Below are 27,378 nucleotides of genomic sequence, written 5' to 3'. Positions count from 1 at the left end.
GGGAATGGCCGAGCTGCGCAGTGTGTGTGTATGGATACACACAGCCCTGCTTTGGAGGGTGCCCACATGGGTGCACCCGCAGGAAGAAGGAGAAGACAGCGACAGAGGGGGCTGCTAAAGAATAGGTAAGGAACCACTCTGTGCAACGTCATTGCACAGAGCAGGTAAGTATAAACCTCTTTTTTTTAATTAAAAAAAAGATACAGTGAAGGAAATAAGTATTTGATCCCCTACTGATTTTGAATGTTTGCCCACTCACAAAGAAATGATCAGTCTAAAAATCGAATGGTAGGTGTATTGTAACACTGAGAGACAGAATAGCAACAAAAAAATTAAAAAGAAATGCATGTCTAACAAATTATGCACTGATTTGCATGTTCATGAGGGAAATAAGTATTTGATCCCCTATAATTCAGCAGGATTTCTGGCTACCAGGTGTCTTTCATACAGGTAACAAGCTGAGATTAGAAGCAGTCTCTTAAAAGGGAGTGCTGTTAATCTCATTTTGTTACCTGTATAAAATACACCTGTCCACAGGAGCAATCAATCAGATTCCAAACTCTCCACCATGGCAAAGACCAAAGAGCTGTCCAAGGATGTCAGGGACAAGATTGTAGACCTACACAAGGCTGGACTGTGCTACCAAACTATTGCCAAGCAGCTTGGTGAGAAGGTGACAACAGTTGGTGAAATCATTCACAAATGGAAGAAACACAAAACAACTGTCAGTCTCCCTAGGTCTGGTGCACAATGCAAGATCTCACCTCGTGCAGTGTCAATAATCATGAGAACAGTGAGGAATCATCCCAGAACTACATGTGAGGATCTTCTTAATGATCTCCAGGCAGCTGGAACCACAGTCACCAAGAAAACAATTGGTAACACACTACGCCGACAAGGATTGAAACCCTGCAGTGCCCGCAAGATCCCTCTGCTCAAGAAAGCACATGTCCAGGCCCGTCTGAAGTTTGCCACTGAACATCTGAATGATGCAGAACAGCACTGGTTGAAAGTGTTGTGGTCAGATGAGACCAAAATCGAGCTCTTTGGCATCAATTCAACTCGCCATGTTTGGAGAAGAAGGAATGCTGCTTATGACCCCAAGAACACCATCCCAACTGTCAAACATGGTGGTGGAAACATTCTGCTTTGGGGGTGTTTTTCTGCTAATAGGACAGGACAGCTGCACCACATCAAAGGGACGATGGACGGGGCAATGTACCGTCAAATCTTGGGTTAGAACCTTCTTCCCTCAGCCAGGGCATTGAAAATGGGTCGTGGATGGGTGTTCCAGCATAACAATGACCCAAAACACATGGCCAAGGCAACAAAGGAGTGGCTCAAGAAGAAGCACATTAAGGTCCTGGAGTGGCCTAGCCAGTCTCCAGACCTTAATCCGACTGAAAATCTGTGGAGGGAGCTGAAAGTTCGAGTTGCCAAACGTCAGCCACCAAACCTTAATGACTTGGAGAGGATCTTTTGAATTTTTTTTGCTATTCTGTTTCTCAGTATTACAATACACCTACCATTCAATTTTTAGACTGATCATTTCTTTGTGAGTGGGCATTCAAAATTAGGGGATCAAATACTTATTTCCTTCACTGTAAGTATGAGCTTCATTTTAAAGTCTACAGTATGGAAAATATTTCTTTTCGTTTTGAGTGTGGAATATGTAAAACTCCTGTCAGGTTTTTATTGCTGTCTGTGTCTCCATTATGGAGATTTATACTCTTTATTTTCATGGTGACCATTGTCTCTGGTGCAGAAAGTGGGAAATCCAAAAGTTTAGAGTTCTCACAGGAACAGAAAGTGAGGGAACATCTTCCAGTGGGGACACCTACATCAGTGACAGCTGTCTTAGAGGGAATGTCCTCTCCCTTTTTCTATCATTTCCTGTTGTAGTTCTGGGTCTTGAAATGAAAAAAGGTATTAACTGATAGGTGTCTTAACCATTCCCTTTACAAAACAAAAAAAAGTTTTGGCTTTGCATACATTTTAAAGCTAAACTTCTTGGCTTCAGACTGTGACTACACAGATATGGTGTTATCCTTACTTGGCAGAACAAAATATGCTGGAGCAGCATAGCTTCTCTACTAATAAACCAGTGACACCTACTGTATAATCTTTTTAGCATCTACTGACAATGTAACAGATTACTTTGCCACAGACCACCAACACTGGGTATACTACACAAGTAAACACCAACTTAAGTGACCTCTACACCACTGACCACCAAAGTAAGGGTGCATGATACTTATCACTAATCTAAGAGGGTATACCACCACTGACCAACAACATGAGGGCTAATTTTACCATTGACTACTAATGTAAGGGAGAAATTGACCTTCAGTGTAAAGAGGCACTTCACCTACAACCACCAACATAAATGGAAACTTCACCTCTGACCACTAAAGTAAGGGGGCACCTATCCATAGACCACTAATGTACAGGGGCATGGTCTATTTAGAAAGTAGGTTCACTTTCTGTGTAACCATATCCCTTTAGGCCATACTCACCATTCAGCTTGATGTGGCTACCTGTATCATTAGCCGCAGCACACCAAGTGCATTGCACCTTTTCTCTCTTCAATGTATCCAAGGGTTTTAGGATTGTGCTTCCACCTTTCAAGACTGGGAGAACTTTGATATATTGACCAGCCTGGTTACTACCTCTGAATCTGTCCCTACCTTCTGTGTCTTACTATTGGTTAGCAAACTTGCACAACTACAGAGATAGGCTAATAGTGAAGTGCGGAACCAAAAACTGATCCATTTTTGTATAGTGAAGGTCCTGGTTCTTTTAGGTAAGTGCCAAATTTTGTATTTTATAATGTCCACAGATTGACCAAGCATAGCTTGATCAACAACACAACCCCAGCCTGTTGATTGGATACTTAAGATGCAGCTGTACTGTCTCCTCTCTCCTCCTCTAAGCATGCTCCCTTGTTAGCACATATACATTTTAAGAGGACCTATTTGGCTACTATTTGATGCATTCCCTCTTCCAGTCCACTGTACAGGGCAATCATTAATATTCAATAATTTTATATCTGCCTGGTGTTTAACTTTAAGAAAAAGTACTTAGGAATAAGAACCCTTTATTGAATAAGGGCCATATGTGCCTTGTGCAACAGTAGTGCCACTAGCTACTAGTGAATTGATTTTCTGAAATACTGATCTAGCTTCCTTCCATGGTTTATGATGGACAGATACAATTTAATGCATCTGTGGCTGACCTTTAATTTAACAGAACAAGTGTTTTCTAGAGGATTACATGGACACATTGTTCTTTACAGAGATAAAATGTGCCCTAAAAAGATGAACTAACAAATCAATAGATTAAAAATAACTCTGTCTTTTTTTTTTATAATTCAGCATCTTTACAAGATATGGGGATAATAGTTGTAAATGTGTGCAGCGCTCATGCTGCAGCCGTCAGCATCCCTCTAGCTGTATAGGCAGCAGTCTAACACAATCATTAGCCTCTGTTCCAACAAACAGAACAATTTCATACCTTGTCTTTCCAAAATGTTTCCATCATTGCAGTTCACCTGTATGTCAAATTATCAACCAAGGTTACTGGTTGTGTAAGGCACACGCACACTGGTGCATGTGTACAGTACGAAAAAAAAAAATTATATATATATACACACTGTGTATTTTACACACATTTAATACACTGTGTGTTATATATATATATATATATATATATATATATATATATATATATATATATATATATATTTTGTATATTTATAATATATATGTACACACATATGCAAGTGTGTTTGTTCATTTCTTAGCAAACAAACTGATGTTACCTTTAAGAAGCTCTGTCAATCTCCCAAAAAACTGTATCCCAAGAAATTCCATCCAAGAGAAGAGCTATCTTGGAGCTTACACAGGACTAAGGTCTGTCCGCCTGTCTGAATGTGACAGTACTGAGGGTCTGAGCTGCTAATTATCAAGTAGCAGTACTGTGGGAAGAAAGAAAGATCATCAAGTGCTCCCCATACCCAGAAGTATCAAGTATTTCTCTTTATTCCTAGTGGCAGAAGGGAGAGCAGAGGTTTAGTTAATCTGTTGCTTTGCGGTGAATGAGCAAAGTACAGGGTCACTTAAAGGCTTAAGGTGCCTACAGACACTAGAGAACAAACACCTAAACCAACAATGTTTGGATAAGGAGAGCATTTGTATGTCAGTAGGCCACTTGGGAAGGAAGTCCTTGGTCAGGTCAGCATCAGCAATGTACATATGCATCATGGATAATCCAGCATTAGAAGATTAAAGTTTTGATATACAGTGGATATTAAATCACAGCAACCATTACTAAATATACTCGTCCATAAACATAAATTTGGTGATTGTATAGTTACTGCACTTTGAACATCATCTTTGCTCTTTGATTAAACTCATTAATTGTTCCTGTTATTGGTCTATGTCTTTAAGCTTCTATTGTCTCTCACCTGGACAAAGGCAGATATGGCTCTCTCTTGTCACTCCTCTCATAAATTTCTGCCCTTGATGCTGGGCGCCTAGTTTCTACATGCCTGGGTATGTTAGCAGGGTATTGGGAATAGTAGTCCATCCATTGACCATGCCATGCTTGATGACCACCCTGCATGGGATACTGTTGGTAATGTCCATAGTCGTTGGTCCTGTAGGGATGCAGGGAAGGAGGGGGGTACATTCCACTCCACGGGGGCATTCCAGCAGCTGGTCTGCTCTGGTTAATCCAAGGAGGAGCACCATGATCCATTGCAGCAAGAATTGTCTTCTACAGGTTAACTTAAAAAAAAAAAAGACAATAGCAATCTTTACCAGTACTCACTACAATTATTCAACACATAAAAGCCCAATTAAAAAAAGTAGCATTTTATAGAACATCTTGCTTTATTGCCAATATAAATAAAAAAAATACATTTAAATTGCTATTGTAAACAAAAACAAAGTTCACACAGAACAAATGATAAGTAATTATCAGCTTTAGCCTTGTGCTCATAAAATAGGGGAATCTGAGGGTCATCACTACCACATCTATCAAGTATTTTATGTTTTTTAAAGCTGAACTCCAGGGAAAAAATGCAGACAACTCACCCAGACAGGTGACACAACTTTCTCTGTTTTGCATTTTAGAGTGTAGAACAAATACTGTACATCGGTCTCCTCTCTCTATAGTTTGGACAGTTAAAGAGCAGCAGAGGACTGCTATGGTCATCCCTCTGCTTATTCTCTTTCTTGTCAGAACACTTGCAAACAGCACATCTGATTTTCTCCCATTCTTTCCTCTCCTTTTTTGAGCTCTGCTATACAAGTGATTGCAAGAAGCTAAAACCAAGTCAACTTAGGGTACTTAACAATACAAAAGTACATTTAAAGCCCCCCATTTAAAACTCTGGATGGCAGAAAAAAAATTACCCTTTGCTGTGGGCCACCCACACTGCAAAATTTAAATGCTTATTTAGTCTAGGGGTATGGGAAAAAACTGTAATACATACCTTATTCCTCACTCACACAGGCTTCCTCCCAGCTGCACGAATGCTCCCTCAAAACTACTTTTCCTCACCGCTTCTCCAATGTCGGGCTTTTCTACATCACTGTATACAAGGCAGGACCAGCAGTTCTGCATTGTACTTGAGAACGGTGAGGGCCTGCCCACATACTGTGATGGGCAGAAAATCTATAGGTGTTTGGCCAACAAAGGGTAATTTCACCTTTGAGAACATGTTACATGTTTGACCCGTTTTTAGGGTGGAACATGTAACATGTTCCTACTCCTCAGCTTCTGCCCACGCCACTGCCTCTAGTGACAGCAAGTAGAGGATCTTCTCCCTCGCTAGCTGTCACTATTTTTTTTTTTTAAAACATGGCTGTGCGGGGCTCCGCCCACTCGTGAGTTCTTTAAACGGGAAACAACAATTACTGACAGACTTTGCAGCTGTCGGCTTGTAGTTCTTGATGAACTACCACAGCGTTGTTGAGTGCTCTGGTAGTTCATTGTCTCTTCCTGTCAGTGTGTATCTGCCTGTCCGTATGAGGTACAAGCAGACAGATACACTGACAAGTCTGCAGGAGCCCTGCACTGCACCCGCAATCTGCTGATTGCTGATGCAATGTTTTACAGGCTCCAAGAAAAAAAAATAATAAATGCACACTTTGTTACCTGCAAAAAGATGTGTTTTTATTTATTTATTTTTTTAAATATGAATTTAAGCATGTAGGCAGATGTTCCCCTCTAAAGTGTAGCCACTCTCTTTAGGAGGTGTGTGTTCCAACCCTGTTCCTACAAATTTGGAGGGGAGGAGCTAATATGGTTCTTCGTCAGCAGCAGGAACAGCAGAATGAAGCTCTGAAGGAGAAGAACTCACCCTGGGGGCCTGGAGGAGGAAACTGTAGAACCCTAAAGCCCGGAAAGGACAATATGAAGCTTAACTTGTAAGTAACACCACAGCACCCATTCCTGACTTAATGGCACTTGTCTTAATTATTACCAGGATGTGGACAACCTTATTTTCTATCTGCCAGTGTATGGATTTCATTTATACCATGTTCATACTACGTTAAGCCAACTTCTGGAACCATTATAACCTGTTCATTTGTTAAGTTTAAAGTTGGCAATGTGTAAAGTTTAAAACAAAGTCACTCATCACCTCATCCATGTCTAAGCTGGGGGAATATTATATTTGTGATGGCATGAATTCCTGTGTACTCCCCCAGCCCCCCTCATCCCCCACAGCTCTGCTGGGTTTCCCTCTCCCCTCTCCCCTCTCCCGCCGGCTGCTGTGGGGAATGCTGTCAAGATGGAGAGTAGGGAAAGACACATTTACCAGCCCCTTCCTTGTCTTAATTAAAAGAGTCAGTGATCCATACTGATCACGGTTTTTGTTCTTTCATAACTGAGGCATAGTAAACGGTGTTTACTATGCTTCAGTTTATGAATGAAAAGATCTGCACAGAGATATCCCTGTCCATTTATTCTGTTCAGCTAGAGCTGCAGAGATGGAGATTGAGGGCTGTGTTCTCAATCTCCTTTCTCTGTTTCAAAGGTGAAACATCAGGGGTCTGTTTTGACCCCTGATATCTCACCAAAGACCCCCAAAAGGCTCCTAAAAAAAAAAAAAAAGTAAATAATTAAAAAAAAAAAGTAACAAAAATAACAAAAAAATACTGACACCAGGAAGTACCAGAGTTTCAAAGTTAGTACTTGCAGCCAACCCCTGCAGTTCCGCCAGCATGGGGGAGGTACCCTGGCTGGGGGTCAGGGGTGCCCTTTATGGTTTCTTGCATCGGGGCCCTGAAGTTTCTAGTTATGCCTTTGGTAGCGCACATGGTAGGTTGGTAGGGAAGCATGTGATTAACTGCTGGGATGTGTGTTTTGCTCTGGGGGTTGGCCAGCTTGGTGTATGTACTCACTTTCACTTTCCTTTCCTGGGCTCTTCCTATTGCCGGAGTTGCACACCATCCTCATCCAGAAAACCTTTCCTTACTGTCTGCCATTCTGGATGCTACCCAAGTGATCACTCTTCTTTCATTATACCTAGTCTGAAATTGGTTGTTGTAAGTTGGCATCCATTGTCATTGACAATGGGTGCAAAAGTTTCTGCTGCAGGGACAGACCATTAAAAATGTAAATTTAAAATATGCAGAGAACTGGAGTTGTAACTAATAGGATCCAATCAGATTTATCTGTTTATTTTTGGAGAAAAATTTATTTTGAATTTGATTCAAATTTGCTGTGTCATACTGTTGTCATATTTCTCTAATCAGGGACTTGGAAAGTGAGAAACAACATAAGGAGCAAATCAGTTGTGCTGCAGTGCTAACATGCTGATAGGAAGAGAAAGCAGTCTGCTGCTTCTCCTTTCACTGTCCAATCACAGGCTAGGGAGGGACAAGACCTGTAACTGTTCCTTAAAGCTGAACTCCAGGGATTATCTGTAATGTGTATTTATATTGGCACAATGTAAATATGAGTATCTTTTACTTCATGGACCGCTGGGAAGCTGAAAATCACTGTAGTAGGTGGTGCAACTACAGCGATAGCCTAGAACGTCTGGGTCCTGCTTAGGTTCTATAAAGGTGGCATCCCCTCTGCACACAGAAGAGAGGAGGTCACATGCTTGATACCATAGTCATTTATAGAACACCTTGTATTTTTTTCATTGCATACAAGACATTCTCTAATTGGAGGAGGTGGAGATTGTGATGTCACCACTTCTCCTCTTCACCTCGTCCAATCAGAGAACGTCTTGTATTCATTGAACAACTACAAGGCATTCTATGAATGATGGCAGTGCCCAGTGAGCAACCTCCTGTGTGCAGATTGGAAGCCGCTCCCTACCACTGTAGTATCGCCAACTACTACAGTGATTTTCAGCTTCCCCAGCAGCCTCTCAGGTACAGGATATGCATACTTACATTATGCCAAGCTGGACCAATGAAAGTATATAATACAGATAACTCCTGGAGTTCAGCTTTAACTGCCGCAGAGGTAAAACTAGGTCTCCTGACATGACAGACAGGGTTATAATGTGTTGCAGGGCTGTGTAAATCTTAGAACTGGATGAACAGATGTATCACCTAAAGTAAGCCCTTAACTCCAACCATACCCCCACAGCATGTAACACAACTAGCTACCCTAAAACAATAGTAACCTATACCTTTAAAGCTAAAATAACCCCCCCCTCCCCTTTACCATTAACCTGACCTTTAGACCATTCCCTAACATTAAACCCTCCCTTTTGTACTGATCTCTCATAGTGCCGCTGCAGAAAGTGTACAATTCTGGTTTCACAGAGTTAAAAGCGCAAGCTTCGCGTTCTGTTGATCCTACAAGTTGGCATTGTATTTTCTGAGCCTCGGAGATTGTCATTAGACATGTAATGACACCAGAAGCACAAAACTCTGTCATTATCCCTTTTCATGACAATAGTGACAACATACAATGCACATTTCATATTTGCCTTAGGCTCCACATTTTGTTTAGACATCCCCGGTACAAGCTCTGACAAATAAATTGGCAAAATCATTTCATTCACAGAGCAACCATCATCTTCAAAAAGAAAACCCATTTTTGTCGGGTTAAATCATATTCAAGGGAGCATAGCCAGTCTATTCACTAGAAACCTCTCGTTCATGAAGTGCATCGGCAAGTTTAATTGTTCCTGCTGAATTGATGGGTTGCAATTTCACGGTTATTAGTTCTGTCCAGTGCCCACTAAATGCCTGCCTCCACCTGTTAGCAACAGGTGCACTTTAACTTGTGTTACTGGATCTAATAATTCCTCCAAGCACAGCTCGGTCTCACCTCCGTATGGAAGGCTTAAAAAGTGATGTGCAAAGAAATGAAAATCCTATAAAACTGTAATCTATAAAACCGTAACCTATGTATTCTGAACGGCAGTATATATGACATAAGGGAGCTCACCTGTGTCCGTCACAGAAGAGAGACTGAGATTGCTCACAAGGTATGCTAAAGTCCATGTGCCACATGAACCAGAGGCTTATGCTTCAGCTACGAACAGCCGTATGCAGACAACAAATACGTCGGGGTCAAGGTACATCGACATGATGACAACCCCGGTCGCTCTGTGTGTATCTAAAAATAAAACAAAGACAAGAGTGAATGAACTCAAGCTGATCGTTTCATGGGAAAACTTTCCGGCCTAAGGCTCCATGTACATTGCAGATGATAATCTCACGTTTAGGAGCTTTTCTGCGTTTTTTTCAGCAGCCCCTGAACTCTCCCTAATGTTTTCCTATGTGTCCATGTACACTATGTCATTTACAGGCAGTTGAGTTTACAGTCGTTTTTTTGAATGCACCAAACTTGCGTTTAGGAGTAGATTTTATCAACGTTTCAAACGCTTGTAAACGCGGCTAACCGCGTTTCTAAACGTTTGCGTTTAGAATTTTTTTTTTAACTCTTCCATTTCCAGATGCTGTCAAGAGCCTTTTTTCATCATGAAATATGCATGCAAAGCGTTTTCCCAGTACTCAAATGGACCTGGTACACCATACTTTGAAGTTTCGCATGAAAGAAAATATGTTAGACATTGCTGCAATAATTTCTTCACAGAAATGAGCTGGAACACATCCAAACACCACAAAAAAAAAAGAAAAAAAGACAGCTAATCTCAACAAATACTGCTCTCTCTGCTTCTGCTCTCTCTATTTCTCTCAAAATGTCTGAAATAGTTACATTTTTACTGTGTTTCAGTGCATTCTGGGCATTTTGGAAGGTCTCCTGAGGTTATCTTTAAAAAACGCTTCTAAACACAAACGCTCATAAACGCGGTATGCAAACATGGCTAAACAGACTTTTTTTTACCTACGTTTTCCAGCAGTCAGTTTCCATCGTTCAGAAGTGTCCCGTGTACATGGAGCCTTACTGTGTGCTGTGTTAGTGCTTTCAACTGTAAGCACACTGCTTTGTATGGCTCTGCTATGCACAGCCATACAAAGCAGCGTGCAGGAGCCGACAGGGGAGAGAACTGTATTGTTTACATACAGTTCTCTCCCTTCGTCGGTAATGGTCGGTGATCACCAGGTGCTGGTAAGTAATCGCCAAATAGTGGCACGAACAGGGCGCGCACACCCACTGCCTGGAAATGCTTGTAAACGCGGCTAACAGCGTTTATAAGTGTTTGGGAAATTTTTTAACTCTTCCATTTCCAGATGCTGTCCAGAGCCTTTTTTCATGATGAAAAATGCATGTAAAGCGTTTTCCCAGTGCTCAAATGGACCCGGTACATCATACTTTGAGGTTTCGCATTAAAGAAAATATGTTAGACATTGCTGAAATAATTTCTGCACAGAAATGAGCTTGAACACATCCAAACACCACAAAAAAAAAAGACAGCTAATCTCAACAAATACTGCTCTCTCTGCTTCTGCTCTCTCTATTTCTGTAAAAATGTCTGAAATAGTTAATTTTTTAAATGTTTTTCAGTGCATTCTGGGCATTTCGGGAGGTCTCCTGAGGTTATCTTTAAAAAACGCTTCTAAACGCAAACGCTCATAAATGCGCATAAACACGGTATGCAAACGTGGCTAAACATACGTTTTTTTAACCTACGTTTTCCAGCAGTCAGTTTCCATCGCTCAGAAGTGTCCCGTGTACACGGGGCCTAATAACATAGAAAAGACATTATTTATATTATTATTTATTTATATATTTGAAATTATTATTACTATCATGTTATTATTAGAAATAACATGTTTAGGACACATTCACACGGTCATATGTTTATTTTCTCCATGGAACACACGTTCTTGCTGGCAGAGCTAGCAGAAGATCCTGCATATAATCCACATTTAAAGTTCTTGAGTTTAGATGTGTACAGTTCTTCTAATGACTTTCAGATAATCTGCAGATATGTACGGCCCTGGACCCAGCTGTGTCCAATGCTAAACACAGCGCACATTTGTTTTGTAGACACAGCTGTATTTATGGCCCATTGACTCATATAGTTCTATGTTTAGATGTACAAAACTATATGCTGTACAAACCTAAAAGCGGTATATTAGATACTTGTGTGAATGAGCCCTTAATAGACACACTCACACACACGTGAAATTAATGCGGTATTAAACCCAAAATCAAAAGCGTAATATACTGCAGCTTACCAATCATTAGATATGGTGGCTGCATTAGTTTTCTTCTTTTTAGGCTATTTCCTCTCTATTTTCACCTGGTAATCTGGCCAGTAACACCCCTCTTGTATTAGCCCTCATGTACACGGGACATTTTTACAGCTGCAGTTTTTGGCTTTTGACGGTTTTTTCTACAGCCAGTAAACCCCCCAGCATGTTATCCTATGTGTCCATGCACACATAGACTGTAATCAACGTTGGCTGGAAAAAAAACCCAGGACTAGTGTGTTTCTAGAGGAGTTTTTTAGCTGTAAAAACGCTCTAACGCAGAAAAACAGGGCAAAACATCACAAACTGGCGTATCTGGACATTTTTTTGACCCAAAAAATTTTTTTTTTGTAAAAAAAACGCTAAAAAACACAAACGCGGAAAAATGTGGGAAAACGTTGCTAATCGCAGCAAAACACCGCTAAACGCTAATGCAAAAATGCTAAAAAAAAGCTGAAAAACTCACGTTTTTAACATGACTTAACACATCTAACGTTACCAGCGTTATCAAAACGCCCCGTGTGAATGAGGGCTTAGAGTGCCTCCACTCTTGATGAAGGAGCACAGGGGGCACCTTTGGACAGCAGCATTGTCAGCCTGGGAGGAGATTGACTATCAGATTTAGATACACTAACAAATTGAAGCCAAACTTTATAATCAGTAACAGCAAAAATGTTTTTGCCTTTTGAGATAAAGGTTTTGCATCAATAAATAAAAGCTGATCATTGTAAGCACCCTTGCCAGTGTTAAAGGATAAGTTCACCTTTTGGACAAAAATAATAAATGCACATTTTTTTGCAGGTAAAAAAATGTGCATTTATTATTTTTGCCCAAAGAAGCCTGTAAAGCAGCGGTTCTCAACCTGGGGGTCGCGACCCCTTTGGGGGTCGAACGACACTTTCCCAGGGGTCGCCTAAGACCATCGGAAAACACATATTTCCGATGGCCTTAGGAACCGAGACACCGCTCCTTGATCCGTCTCCAGGTGTGGGCGGGATGACATGCCGTCCCTGTCATCTGGACACACCCCCGGGATCAATCCTTCCGCGTCGGTGATTGGCCGCCGGAACTGTAGCTCAAGAGAGGCACACAGGCGGCCAATCACCGGCGAGGAGGTGGAGCTTGGAAAGGAGGAGCCGAGCGGCACCGCGAAGCTCGAGCGAGTGAAGAGGAGGAGAGCGGCCGGAGAAGGAAGCCATCTGACCGGTAAGTGTTTGTACCATGGGAGAGGGAGGGAGCGAGCGAGCCCAGGCTGGAGCAGGGGTCAGCAAGGTAAGTATCATTGGTGTCAGTGGGAGGAATAGTGCCCAATCATTGGTGTCACTATTACCAATGATGGGGCACTATTCCTCCCCCCACTGACACCAACGATGGGGCACTATTCCTCCCACTGATACCAACGATGGAGCACTATTCCTCCCCCCACTGACACCAACGATGGGGCACTATTCCTCCCCCCACTGACACCAACGATGGGGCACTATTCCTCCCCCCACTGACACCAACGATGGGGCACTATTCCTCCCCCCACTGACACCAACGATGGGGCACTATTCCTCCCCCCACTGACACCTATGATGGGGCACTATTCCTCCCCCCACTGACACCAATGATGGGGCACTATTCCTCCCACTGACACCAATGATGGGGCACTATTCCTCCCACTGACACCAATGATGGGGCACTATTCCTCCCACTGACACCAATGATGGGGCACTATTCCTCCCACTGACACCAATGATGGGGCACTATTCCTCCCACTGACACCAATGATGGGGCACTATTCCTCCCACTGACACCAATGATGGGGCACTATTCCTCCCACTGACACCAATGATGGGGCACTATTCCCCCCACTGACACCAATGATGGGGCACTATTCCCCCCACTGACACCTATGATGGGGCACTATTCCCCCCACTGACACCTATGATGGGGCACTATTCCCCCCACTGACACCTATGATGGGGCACTATTCCCCCCACTGACACCAATGATGGGGCACTATTCCCACCACTGACACCAATGATGGGGGCACTATTCCTACCACTGATACCAATGATGGGGCACTATTCCTCCCATTGACATCAGTGATGGGACACTATTCCTCCCACTGACACCAATGACGTGGCACTATTCCTCCCACTGACACCAATGACGTGGCACTATTCCTCCCACTGACACCAATGACGGGGCACTATTCCCCCCACTGACACCTATGATGGGGCACTATTCCCCCCACTGACACCAATGATGGGGCACTATTCCTACCACTGACACCAATGATGGGGCACTATTCCTACCACTGACACCAATGATGGGGCACTATTCCTACCACTGACACCAATGATGGGGCACTATTCCTACCACTGATACCAATGATGGGGCACTATTCCTCCCATTGACATCAGTGATGGGGCACTATTCCTCCCACTGACACCAATGATGAGGCACTATTCCTCCCACTGACACCAATGACGTGGCACTATTCCTCCCACTGACACCAGTGACATGGCACTACTCCTCCCACTGCAAAATTACAGTTATGAAGTAGCAACGAAAATAATTTTATGGTTGGGGGTCACCACAACATGAGGAACTGTATTAAGGGGTCGCGGCATTAGAAAGGTTGAGAACCACTGCTGTAAAGCATTGCACCAGCGATCAGTAGTATGGGATGTACAGTCAAGCAGATATTCTGACAGGAAGCTTGAATGAACTACCACAGTGCTCCACAGCTGTGATTGAAAACTACATGCCGTCAGCCGCTAAGGCTGTCGGGACTTGCAGGCACTCATTCACAGAACTCTGTGAATGAGTGACACAGCCGGGTGGGTGCCCCGCACGGCCACGCTGTTTTCAAATCTGACAGATAGTAGGGGGAAACTTCTCTCTGTACTATCTGTCACAGGGAGGGGGCGCAGCGGGCGCAGCTATGGAAATATGTTACATGTTCCACCCTAAAAATGGGTGGAACATGTAACATGTTCCAAAGGTGAACCTATCCTTTAAATGGTTTGCCTCATCTCTGAAACATTTTGCTGGAGAGCTTGTTCTTTGGAAAATCAACAGACTTACTGGCTGGATTACTAGATGAAAATACATACTGTTAACGCATCTTAATGTAGGTATGATAAAGGATCAGTTCACCTTTGGGAACATGTTACATGTTCCACCCGTTTGTAGCATAGAACCCATACACCCCAAGCCTCCCCCCCCCCCGGCCTTTGACAGACAGTAAGGAGTGAAGTCTCCCTGTACTATCTGTCAAATTTGAAAACAGCCGTGCGGAGCCGCAGCATTCATGAAAGAATGAACTGCAAGTCCCGGCAGCCTTAGCGGCTGTCAACTTGTAGCTTACAATGAACTACCAAGACGCTGTGGAGCGCCATGGTAGTTCATTGAAGCTTCCAGTCAGTATATCTGCTTGGCTCTACATCCCGTATGGCAAGCAGATATTCTGACAGGTCTGCAGGAGACCTGCATGGCACCAGTGATCTACTGATCACTGGTGCAATGCTTTCCAGGCTCCTGTAACCAAAAAGAATAAATGCACATTCACCTGCAAAAAAAAGTGCATTTATTATTTTTGTCTAAAAGGTGACCTTATCCTTTAATGGGCGCTCAAACCTCTCTGGCCAGATCATCAGGTGAAAATAAAGAAAAAGCTGAAAAAAGAAAACTAATGCAATCACTAAGAACTGGTAAACTGCAATATAATAAATGTTTGCTTTTGGGATTATACTGCTTTGTTTAAAGAGGAACTTCATACCTCCCCCCTCTTTTTTTAGCCCTCTTACATTATCTGCTAGGTTATCCACAAAAAAGTTATTCACCCACCCTGCAAATCAAGCGTTATCTGCAGTAGACCGCCACTCTGTCTCTGCACTCCCGGCCCTGTACTGATATCTCTTTCTGTTTTTTGAGCTGGCCTCTGATGACATGCCTAGACCGGCACATGTGCACTGCAGCACAGATTGACCTGAAGTCCCCGGAATATGTGATGCTGGTATCCCAAGAAACTTTGCACGTGGGGGGTGAGGACATCCACACCGAGATGAGAAAACAGGAGGTGCAAGTCCGGGTCCTGAAGAAAAATCACTTCACCCCCCTCCAAAAAAAAAGTTCAATATAGAAGAAGAGTGTGAGCCCTGGTTCACACTGATGCGGTCTGGAATTCGCAGCATTTTCTGTGCGAATTCTGCACCGCATCAGAATCCTACCCCAATCATGCGAACCGCTGCGGGTGTGTATGTTAAGTTAACAACACCCCGAAATTGATCTGCAAATGCGGTGTGATGTGAAGAATCGGATCGCATAGGTGTGAATACCCACGCGATCCAATTCTAATGCGGACCAAAAAAAGGGTCCTGCACCTTTTTGGTGCAGATACGGTGCAATCTGAGCCATACATAATGTATGGCTCCAATCGCACCGCACACAATTTGCATGTGATTTGCACAGGAATGCGGTGCGGTTCCTGTGCGAATCACATGCGATATACCGCATTAGTGTGAACCTAGCCCGAAGGTTCGTTTAAGACTGGATGTTCATACACTGTGAGATTGATAGGGTGAGTCTCACCAAAGGGGGCACAGACCGCAATAAAGACCCGACAGAAGTTCTAATCCCTCTCCACTCTATCTAGAAAAATTTTTTTAGTTACACATTGATAAAAAATAAATAAACAGCGGGAGGCATCATAACAATGCAATTTACCGCCCCTCACCACTCCTACAGCAGTGCACACAGATTTTGGCCTGCAGGTTCATGTGAAGGAGCCCTTAGACAGCTTTCCCCCAGATCCAGTGTCCCCAATAGATCATTTCCCTTCACCTCCAATTCCTATCACCTTCTGTCTTAGTGTTAAAGCAACTTTGTAATATATAAGGAGGCACTCTGTAAAACTATGCAAATGAACCAAGCTTTTACCACCCTTCAACCAATACCCTTTAGCTGGAAAGGCAGCGGTCAGAGGTGTACACATGCCCCAGCCATGATGATTTACTTTGTGGCTGCAACAAAAATTAGACTTCCTGTTGTGTTCAGCTGGTTGCTATCACTCGCCATGTGGATCTGGATCAACTGTGGGTGACCCCCGGTACACATATATGTGGCCGTGAGGGCCGTGTTTTGCAAGGGCATGAGAACCCATTCATTTGAATGGACTCCTGTGCCCGTGACACACAGGGAAGAAGTCCCTGCACGTCTTTGGAAAACGCAGCCCGCATGGGAACCTCGGTTCCCAGTACGTTTGCGGTTTCCAGTGCGGGCTACATACTGTTAGAAGTAATGGCACCCGCCAGCGGGTCCGCATTTCTCTGTGCGGGTGGTGTGGCTGCACGGATTTTCGTGTGGATCCACAGTGGCACCACCCGCACAGATGTGAACCTAGGGTAAAGGATTATAACATTTTTTTATTTTTTAATGGTGGAACTGGATGGACTTTTGTCTTTTTTCAGCCAGACTATGTAACTATGTGTGGGTCCCATTCAAGTGAAAGGGGCCGCACTGCAACTGCGTGCATTGGTAGTCTGGAATTTAGAAGGTTAAAACAGGCTGTAAGGAGGCAATACAACACTTCCTCACCGCCTGTCAAATGATGTCAGATGCTCTCTGAAGAGCACTCTTCATAAAGAGTCACGTGTGAAAACGAAGGCTTACGCATTCATGCCAATGCATTACAATGCATGTGTTGTCGTTCTCCATAATGAAGATAGTCCCGGGAATTAATGACTGGCACAGACAGATTTTGTGAAAGTGTTTCTCGTGCATTCTAAAAGTGGTCAAAAGGTAAGAAGTGCCGGTACTTTATTTTGAACTTAGTGCATTTGTTTTGCCACAGTGTAAAAAGTGAAGCATTTTATGACTACTGGAATTTGGTGCACAAGTTGCTGTCAGAACCAACAGTGTTACAAATGCTTCATGAATTCGCTGCAATACATTTAACCCTTCACGCCGGCACCTCCCGGCCCTTTAAGGGTTCCAGAAGGCAGGAGGTGGGGCGGGGTTTAGGGTCATGTGACCGCCTTGACGCGCCGTCACACCGGTCACATGATCGGTAAAGGTCCCGATCAAAAGAGGAGATCGGGACCTTTCAGCGATTATTATGTGTGCTGGGAGCGCGCAGGGCATGCGCTCTCGGCACATATGTCCTTTTTTAATAGAACGCAAATGTGCAGCCGCTCAGCGTCTAGGCCCAGACACCGGGAGGCCGCACATTTGTGTGCGGTCGGCGTGAAGAGGTTAACCATTTACCTTTCAGAGGATTTACCCCCCTTCCTGACCAGGCCATTTTTTGAGTTACGGTGCTGCGTTATTTTAACTGACAAATGCGCGGTCACTGCACCCAAATTAAATTTACATCCCTTTCTCCCAATGAATAGAGCTTTCTTTCGGTGGTATTTGATCACCTGTGCGTTTTAAATTTTTTGCACAGAAATGAGCTGGAACACATCCAAACACTACAAAAAAAAAAAAAAAAAAAGACAGCTAATCTCAACAAACTGCTCTCTCTGCTTCTGCTCTCTCTAGTTCTCTCAAAATGTCTGAAATAGTTACATTTTTACTGTGTTTCAGTGCATTCTGGGCATTTTGGAAGGTCTCCTGTGTTTCAGTGCATTCTGGGCATTTTGGAAGGTCTCCTGAGGTTATCTTTAAAAAACGCTTCTAAACGCAAACGCAAACGCTCATAAAAATGTCTGAAATAGTTAAATTTTTACTGTGTTTCAGTGCATACTGGGCATTTTGGAAGGTCTCCTGAGGTTATCTTTAAAAAATGCTTCTAAACGCAAACGCTCATAAACGTGCATAAACGCGGTATGCAAACATGGCTAAACAGACTTTTTTTACCTATGTTTTCCAGCAGTCAGTTTCCATCGTTCAGAAGTGTCCCGTGTACATTGAGCCTTACTGTGTGCTGTGTTAGTGCTTTCAACTGTAAGCACACTGCTTTGTATGGCTCTGCTATGCACAGCCATACAAAGCAGTGTGCAGGATTGTTTACATACAGTTCTCTCCCTTCGTCAGTAATGGTCGGCGATCACCAGGTGCTGGCAAGTAATCACCGAATAGCGGCACGAATAGGGCGCACACACCCACTGCAAAAGCACGTATATATTCACATGTGATTTTGCGCACCCCTGGCGACCCCTGCCGCCCAGTAGCAGTATATCTGCTATAGGGCGGTGGGAAAGCGGTTAAAGTGGAAGTAAAGGCAAAACCTAACTACCTCTAAACCCACTCTCAGCCACATTCTAAGCCTAATCTATCTAGCCCTGTAAGGGAAAAAATTGCTATACTTACCTATTCTGCATCTTCTCTGGTTCGGTCCCATGCTGAGCTGTCGGAGGCAGCTTCAACGTGTAGGAGTGTGCAGGAGAGGAAGCCGACAATGGAAATCACATAGTAAGTCTATGGGTGGCATCACTTCAAAGGCATTTCCCAGCCATTGCCAGCTGTTTCCTGCACACAGAGAGAACTGCTGGAGACCAGACCAGAGCAGATGCAGAATAGGTAAGTACTGTATAGCGATTTTATTCTTTACAGGGATAGATAGATTAGGCCTAGAATGTGGCGGAGAGTAGGTTATGATTTAGTTAGGTGTTGTCATTACTTCCACTTTACCAAGGGGATTAAGCCTAGCCTTCACACCTTTGCGTGTTGTATGGGCTGCGTTTTCACAGGCACAGCAGCCTATTCATTTGGATGCGCTGCCATGTCTCGCAAAACGCAGGGAAAAGGACCCTGCACCTTTTCAGAAATTGCATCCCACACTGGGTTCCCAGTGCAGGCGTGATTTCCAGTGTGGGCGGAGTGCCAGTAAAATTAATGGCACCCGCCTGCAAGTCCTGCGTTTTGTGTGCGGGTGGTTGCAGCAAGTGTTGGTCCCGAGTGAACAGAGCCTAACACCAGAAAAGTTGTGCAGTAACTTTACTGAATCCCTTCCAAGATTGATCCCATCTCAGCGCTCTAGCACATTCTTAAAAATGAAACGTCTGCATTTGGAGGCCCATAGAAGGCAATGGCAATGCATATAACATGCATTGTGATGCTGGTAACAGGTATTAACAAGCCTTGATCAATGGTTGTTAACCTATGTGGGCAGCACAGTGGCTAAATGGTTAGCACCTCCACCTGGCAGCACTAGAGGTCGTTGGTTTGCATCCCAGTCAAGGCACCACCTGCCTGGAGTTTGCATGTTCTCTCTGTGCCTGCATGGGTTTCCTCCAGGTACTCCAGTTTCCTCCCACACTCCAAAGACATGCTGGGAGGTTAACTGGCTCCTGTCTAAATTGACCCTAGTATGTGTATGTATGAATGTGAGTTAGGGACCTTAGATTGTACACCCCTTGAGGGTCAGGGACTGATGTGAATGTACAATATATATATGTAAAGCACTGCATAAAATGATGGTGCTATATAAGTACCTGAAATAAATAAATAAATGCCCTCCATATCCTAAATTTAAAAATGCATTGAACCTGTATGTCAAAAACACTAGGCAGTGGCCAAAGGAAGTGTTCTTTGATGCATGACAACACAATGGCCTCAAGCCAGGTTCATATCCATCTGTGTCTTTTATCTGTTGTGGTTTTTTGTTTGTTTTTTCTTTTTTTTTTTTATAGTGAGGTCTTAGGGTGTTTTGTTACATCAACTTTAGTGCATGAACATGTGTTTTCATTATGTGTTGCTTTTTTATGCATTAGTACACATTTAATTGCATCAGTTGTTTTTGGTTTGGCTAATGAAGACTGATTTCCTGCAGTGACACCATTGTTATAGACTTTGGAAGGATCTACTTCCAGGGACTGGCAATGCATTAATATGCACTATACATGGGTTTTCACACATTGCCGCAGACTTCACTGGGCCTCACAAGGACATGTCACATTTGGTGGTGCCGCTGTGGATCCGCACAAAAATCCATGCAGCCACACCACCCGCACAGAGAAATGCAGACCCGCGGGCGGGTGCCATTAGTTCTAATGGCACGCCGCCCGCACTGGAAAACACAACCGTACTGTGAACTGAGGTTCCGGTGCGGGCTGCGTTTTCATAAAGAAGTGCAGGGACTTCTTCCCTGCGTGTCACGGGGCACGGGAGTCCATTCAAATGAATGGGCTCTCGTGCCCGCCCAAAACGCAGCCCGCACAGCCGCATATATGTGAACCGGGGGTAAAAAACACCGCACATAGCTGTAAATGGCCTCATTGGGTAATGCATTCCTATGACACATCTGTTCTGCGTTCTGACGCACATGCTAAGACACAGAGGTGTAAATGGGAGCTCATGTTCCAAAAAGCACACCTCTATGCACTTGTCAACCCAGTCCACACCGGGAATCGCACAGGAACAGCAACAACCTGCCATTCAGTGCAGTACAATTTGAACCTATTCATTTTGAATAAGCTGAAATCCCACTGCACCAAAAGTAATGCAATACTTCTGGAAACTCACTGCAATCAGACTGCATAGTATTTCTGTACCATGTGGTCCAATGCAGGCAAACGCACTGCATTTCCAACCTACATTTGGGGTGTTGTTAACTTAATATTAACACCCCCTGCAGATCACAAATGCAAAGCATTTTCAATGTGGTCCAGGAAACGCACACGGAACAAGGGTTTCCCGCACACCATATTCTAGTGTGAACAGTCCCTGAGAGCCCATTCACACTAACTGCAGTTACCTGCATGTTCTACATGGAAAAATGCAGGTAACTGCAATGACACCCAGAAACCAATATGTTCACACCAGAACACTGTTTGTATGAGTTCCATAGCAGTGCCATTTTGTACAACATGCCGCAACGCACAGAGATGTGTCTAAGGCAGGGGTGGGCAAACTTTTTGACTTGAGGGCCGCAATGGGTTCATATATTGGACCCGGGGGCCGGACCAAGAGTAGATGAATGATGTGTATGTGTCATCCATAGTAAGTATAGTAATATTCCCCCATACAGTCATGGCCGAAATTGTTGGCACCCTTGATATTTCTCCAGGAAATCATGTATTTCTCACGAAACGTATTGCATTAACACATGTTTTGCTATACACATGTTTATTCCCTTTGTGTGTATTGGGACAAAACAAAAAAAGGGAGGAAAGAAAGCAAATTCGACATAATGTCACACAAACCTCCAAAAATGGGCTGGACAAAAGTATTGGCACCCTTTCACAACTGCGGATAAATAAGAATGTTACAAGCATGTGATGCTCCTGTAAACTCACCTGGGGCAAGTAACAGGTGTGGGCAATATAGAAATCACACCTGAAAGCAGATAAAAAGGAGAGACGTTCACTTAACCTTTGCATTGTGTGTCTGTCTGTGCCACACTAAGCATGGACAACAGAAAGAGGAGACGAGAACTGTCTGAGGACCTGAGAACCAAAATTGTGGCAAAATATCAACAATCTCAAGGTTACAAGTCCATCTCCAGAGAACTAGATTTGCCTTTGTCCACAGTGCGCAACATTATCAAGAAGTTTGCAACCCATGGCACTGTAGCTAATCTCCCTGGTCGTGGACGGATGAGGAAAATTGATGAAAGATTGCAACGCAGAATAGTCCGGATGGTGGATAAGCAGCCCCAAACATGTTCCAAAGACATTCAAGCTGTCCTGCAGGCTCAGGGAGCATCAGTGTCAGCGCGAACTATCCGTCGACATTTAAATGAAATGAAACGCTATGGCAGGAGACCCAGGAGGACCCCACTGCTGACACAGAGACATAAAAAAGCAAGACTACAGTTTGCCAAAATGTACTTGAGTAAGCCAAAAGCCTTCTGGGAAAACGTCTTGTGGACAGATGAGACCAAGATAGAGCTTTTCGGTAAAGCACATCATTCTACTGTTTACCGAAAACGGAATGAGGCCTACAAAGAACAAAACACAGTACCTACGGTAAAATATGGTGGAGGTTCAATGATGTTTTGGGGTTGTTTTGCTGCCTCTGGCACTGGGTGCCTTGACTGTGTGCAAGGCATCATGAAATCTGAGGATTACCAAAGGATTTTGGGTCGCACTGTAGGGCCCAGTGTCAGAAAGCTGGGTTTGCGTCCAAGATCCTGGGTCTTCCAGCAGGACAATGACCCCAAACATACGTCAAAAAGCACTCAGAAATGGATGGCAAAGAAGCGCTGGAGAGTTCTGAAGTGGCCAGCAATGAGCCCAGATCTAAATCCCATTGAACACCTGTGGAGAGATCTTAAAATTGCTGTTGGGAAAAGGTGTCCTTCCAATAAGAGAGACCTGGAGCTGTTTGCAAAGGAAGAGTGGTCCAAAATTCCGGGTGAGAGGTGTCAGAAGCTTATTGATGGTTATAGGAAGCGACTGATTTCAGTTATGTTTTCCAAAGGGTGTGCAACCAAATATTAAGTTAAGGGTGCCAATACTTTTGTCCAGCCCATTTTTGGGGTTTTGTGTGACATTATGTCATATTTGCTTTTCTGCCTCTGTTTTATATTTGTTCCAATACATACAAAGGGAATAAACATGTGTATAGCAAAACATGTGTTAATGCAATACCTTTTTTGTGTGAAATACTTGATTTTCAGGAAAAATATCAAGGGTGCCAACAATTTCGGCCATGACTGTAGTAAGCATAGTAATTCATCCCCCATATAGTAATTAATCCCCCATATAGTAATTCATCCCCCATAGTAATTCATCCCCCATATAGTAATTCATCCCCCATATAGTAATTCATCCCCCCTATAGTAATTCATCCCCCATAGTAATTCATCCCCCATATAGTAATTCATCCTCCATAGTAATTCATCCCCCTTATAGTAATTCATCCCCCATAGTAATTTATCCCCCATATAGTAATTCATCCCCCATATAGTAATTCATCCCCCATAGTAATTCATCCCCCATAGTAATTCATCCCCCATATAGTAATTCATCCCCCATAGTAATTCATCCCCATATAGTAATTCATCCCCCATATAGTAATTCATCCCCCATAAAGTAATTCATCCCCCATATAGTAATTCATCCCCCATATAGTAATTCATCCCCCATATAGTAATTAATCCCCCATAGTAATTCATCCCCCCATATAGTAATTCATCCCCCCTATAGTAATTCATCCCCCATAGTAATTCATCCCCCATAGTAATTCATCCCCCATATAGTAATTCATCCCCCATAGTAATTCATCCCCCATAGTAATTCATCCCCCATATAGTAATTCATCCCCCATAGTAATTCATCCCCCATATAGTAATTCATCCCCCATAGTAATTCATCCCCCCTATAGTAATTAATTCCCCATATTAATTCATCCCCCATATTAAGTCCCCAAGTCCCCCCTGTGTCAATTCACTTACCTTTGCTCCGCGCGTTCCTCTCGCCGTGTTCCCGCGCTGTTCCGGTGTAGCATGAAAATCTGTCTCCTATGAGGATCTGTCCCCCTCGACGTATCTGCGCATGTGCCAGTTTCAGGCATTAGCAGCCGATCGGCGATCTCCGGCACATGCGCAGATACGTCGAGGGGGACAGATCCTCATAGGAGACAGATTTTCATGCTACACCGGTCTTCAGGGCGGACTGTGAGAGGAGCCTAGCTCCCCTCACGTTCGTCACGCTGCCCCGCCTACACACATCCTGACAGCCATCCTGACAGTATCAGGCTCCGCGGGCCGGATTAAAAGGTCCGCCAGGCCGTAGTTTGCCCATTGCTGGTCTAAGGGCTCGTTCACACTAGACTTTATTTCTAACTCTTGCCAAATGCCCCTATAGCGTTTGACAGGCGTTAGGCATTTGGGAAGCATTTTTTTACATTCCTCAAACACTCCCCAAACGCCCTATGCGCAGTTTTGAGGCATTTGATAGGCGTTTGCCAAGCATTAAAACCGCACCACAAACGCCTATAATGAAGTTTAATGGTATTAACGCTCCGCAAACGCCTCACAACTGCGTCACAAACGCCTGCCAGGCACCATAGACTTGAATGGGAGGCTTCAACTCCTTCTGACTCCACATGAGGCATCAGTGTTGCCGCAAAGTGATGCTAACACTTCAGTGTGAACAGCACTGTGTGCTGCCATGTGCAGAATTTTCATAGGCGTTTGAGAAGCGTTAAAAACGCTAGTGTGAACATAACCTAAGTGTGAATTCACACTGTAAGCAGAGCTGCTGCAGTGCTTTACTGCTGTGTCAGCTCTCCACTGCCAGCTGCACTAGGGGGCAGTGTGGTGTGTGATTCAGTTCCTTTTTTTGTATAAACTTTATTTGAAGTGTACAAAACATACACTTCATTAACTGCAATATCGGGTGGCGCAATGCACTGGGCTGCCTAACACTGCAATGTGATTCGGGCCAGTGCGCTACAATAAAATGCAGCATGTCTGCTACCGCAGCATGCTGTGTATTGTAGGATGCTGCAGCGCAGTGCTAGGTTGCATTGCAGTGTGAATGGGACACATAAGAAACAATTATTTCCTGTGTCCCTTCGGTGATAGACATTTTACCACATGTTCACCATTATTCCAGAAGAGCATTTGTGAGGTCAGGCACTGATGTCAGACGAGAAGGCCTGGCTCGCAGTCTCCACTCTAATTCATCCTAAAGGTGTTCTATCAGGTTGAGTTCAGGACTCTGTGCAGGCCAGTCAAGTTCCTCCACCCCAAACTGGCTCATCCATGTCTTTATGGACCTTGTTTTGTGCACTGGTGTGCAGTCATGTTGGAACAGGGAGGGTTCATCCCCAAACTGTTCCCACAAAGGTGGGAGCATGAAATTGTCCAAAATGTCTTGGTATGCTGATGTCTTAAGAGTTCCCTTCACTGGAACTAAGGGGCCAAGCCCAACTCTGGAAGAACAGCCCCACACCATAATCCCCCCTCCACCAAACTACACTTGGAACAATGTGGTCAGGCAAGTACTGTTCTCCAGGCAACTGCCAAACCCAGACATGTCCATTGGATTGCCAGACAGAGAAGCGTGATTGGTCATTCCAGAGAACACGTCTCCACAAGACTCTAGAGGCCAGTGGCAGCGTGCTTTACACCACTGCATCCGACGCTTTGCATTGCACTTGGTGATGTAAGGCTTGGATGCAGATGCTCGGTCATGGAAACCCATTCCATGAAGCTCTCTATGCACTGTTGTTGTGCTAATCTGAAGGCCACATGAAGTTTGGAGGTCTTTAGCTATTGACTCTGTAGGCAGTTGGTGACTTCTGTTCACTGTGCGCTTCAGCATGCGCTGACCCCGCTCTGTCATTTTACGTGGACTACCACTTCGTGGCTGAGTTGCTGTTTTTCCCAGTTGCTTCCACTTTGTTATAATACCACTAACAGTTGACTGTAGAATATTTAGTAGCCAGGAAATTTCACGGATGGACTTATTGCACAGGTGGCCACCTATCATGGCACCACGCTTGGAGTCACTGAGCTCCTGAGAGCGACCCATTCTTTCACAAATGTTTGTAGAAGCAGTCTGCATGACTACCGGTAGGTGCTTGATTTTATACATCTGTGGCCATGGAGGTGATAGGAACACCTGAATCCAATGATTTGGAGGGCTGGCCCAATACTTTTGGCAATATAGTGTATGTGTGTGTTCTGTTCACATTACAATGCCTCATTGACCTGCGTTGTATTAAATTGCAACAACTATGCATTTTGACGCAATGTAACACAATGCAGGTCAATGCGGTGGCGTAGTGTGAACAGGACACATATGAAGCAATTGATTTTCTGTGTCTGTGTGGAGTTGCATTTTACAAGCGCACTAAAACACAGATCAACGCGTTAAGACTAAAATGCATGGGAATGTACATGCATTTTCAATGCATTTTAGCACAAGTCAGCGTGAATTCGCGTGCATCAAAGCGCACCCACAGCAGTAGGTCAGAGGAAACAGGAGTTTAAAATAAAGGTAGAAAAGCATGCATAAAACACACAGAAAGGCTCATGGAAACGCGCTGAAATGCAATGCACTGCAGGCAGGTTTCCTATTTGCATTTTAGTGTGAATGGACCCCAATGAGCCCCATGTTTGTCCTGTAGGGATCCCAACCGTCACAGCTTGGGTTCAAATGAGCTAAAAAGTGTTTCACTAAAGCAATACAAATATCCTAAACATATAAACATAGAACTATAAACATATATATATATATTCCTGTATATTAATGTATAATAATAATAATTTACCAACAAAATGCTATTTTCCCCTTCTTTCTCTTGTTATCTCCCCACTGTCCCTTTCCCTGTGTCCATCATCAGCGTTGCCACTGATCTCCCTTCACCGATATCCCAGCGGAGCCACCGCTGCACCGCAATGTGGCCGCTGGGGGGCAGCCTATCACACGTCCCCGGCCAGCACACAGCTGAGCCAATCCTCGCAGCATCAGGCACCAGGTACCTGTTATCAGCACAGCGCCGCTCCCTCCTCTGCCGGCCACCTCCGTGCCACGTCATCAGCAGGAACCTTTCACTGCCAGACTTTGATTCCACACGGACATGATTCTAAGTTGCACTCTGAAGGATTTGAGGCTCCATATTGGGAAGGTCACAAAAATGATACTATTTCAGTGACAATTCCAAGCTGAATGTTTTATTAGATACCATTGTGTAGTAATATGACACTGACAATATAAAGAGCACATTTCATTAGATTCTTAAAAAATGGAACTATATCCGTAACAACTTGAAAATAATAAAGATCTTTAGCATAGAACATACATTCCACCTTAAAGTGGAGCTCCACCCAAAAGGGGAAGTTCTG

At 43.9% G+C, this 27,378-nt stretch overlaps 1 protein-coding gene across 1 annotated transcript in view; it reads right to left on the bottom strand.

The window, feature by feature from the left end:
* The window catches only part of SEC16B (SEC16 homolog B, endoplasmic reticulum export factor), a 312,561-nt gene extending 285,523 nt beyond the window's left edge, over positions 1 to 27,038 (bottom strand). The window contains exons 1-3 of the mRNA XM_089676327.1: positions 26,805 to 27,038; positions 9,427 to 9,597; positions 4,466 to 4,787 (exon numbers count right to left, since the gene is read on the bottom strand). Coding sequence (XP_089532453.1) covers positions 4,466 to 4,758 — 293 coding nt within the window. The 5' untranslated portion in view covers positions 4,759 to 4,787; positions 9,427 to 9,597; positions 26,805 to 27,038. The remainder of the gene's footprint in view (positions 1 to 4,465; positions 4,788 to 9,426; positions 9,598 to 26,804) is intronic.
* Between the last annotated feature and the right edge of the window lie 340 nt (positions 27,039 to 27,378).

The sequence above is a fragment of the Staurois parvus genome, unplaced genomic scaffold, assembly GCF_062004578.1.
Source record: "Staurois parvus isolate SC_StPar_1 unplaced genomic scaffold, SC_StPar_1.0 ptg000166l, whole genome shotgun sequence".
NCBI lineage: Eukaryota > Metazoa > Chordata > Amphibia > Anura > Ranidae > Staurois > Staurois parvus.
The sequence above is the reverse complement of the archived record's forward strand: the minus strand, read 5'-3'. Positions and strand labels throughout refer to the sequence as shown.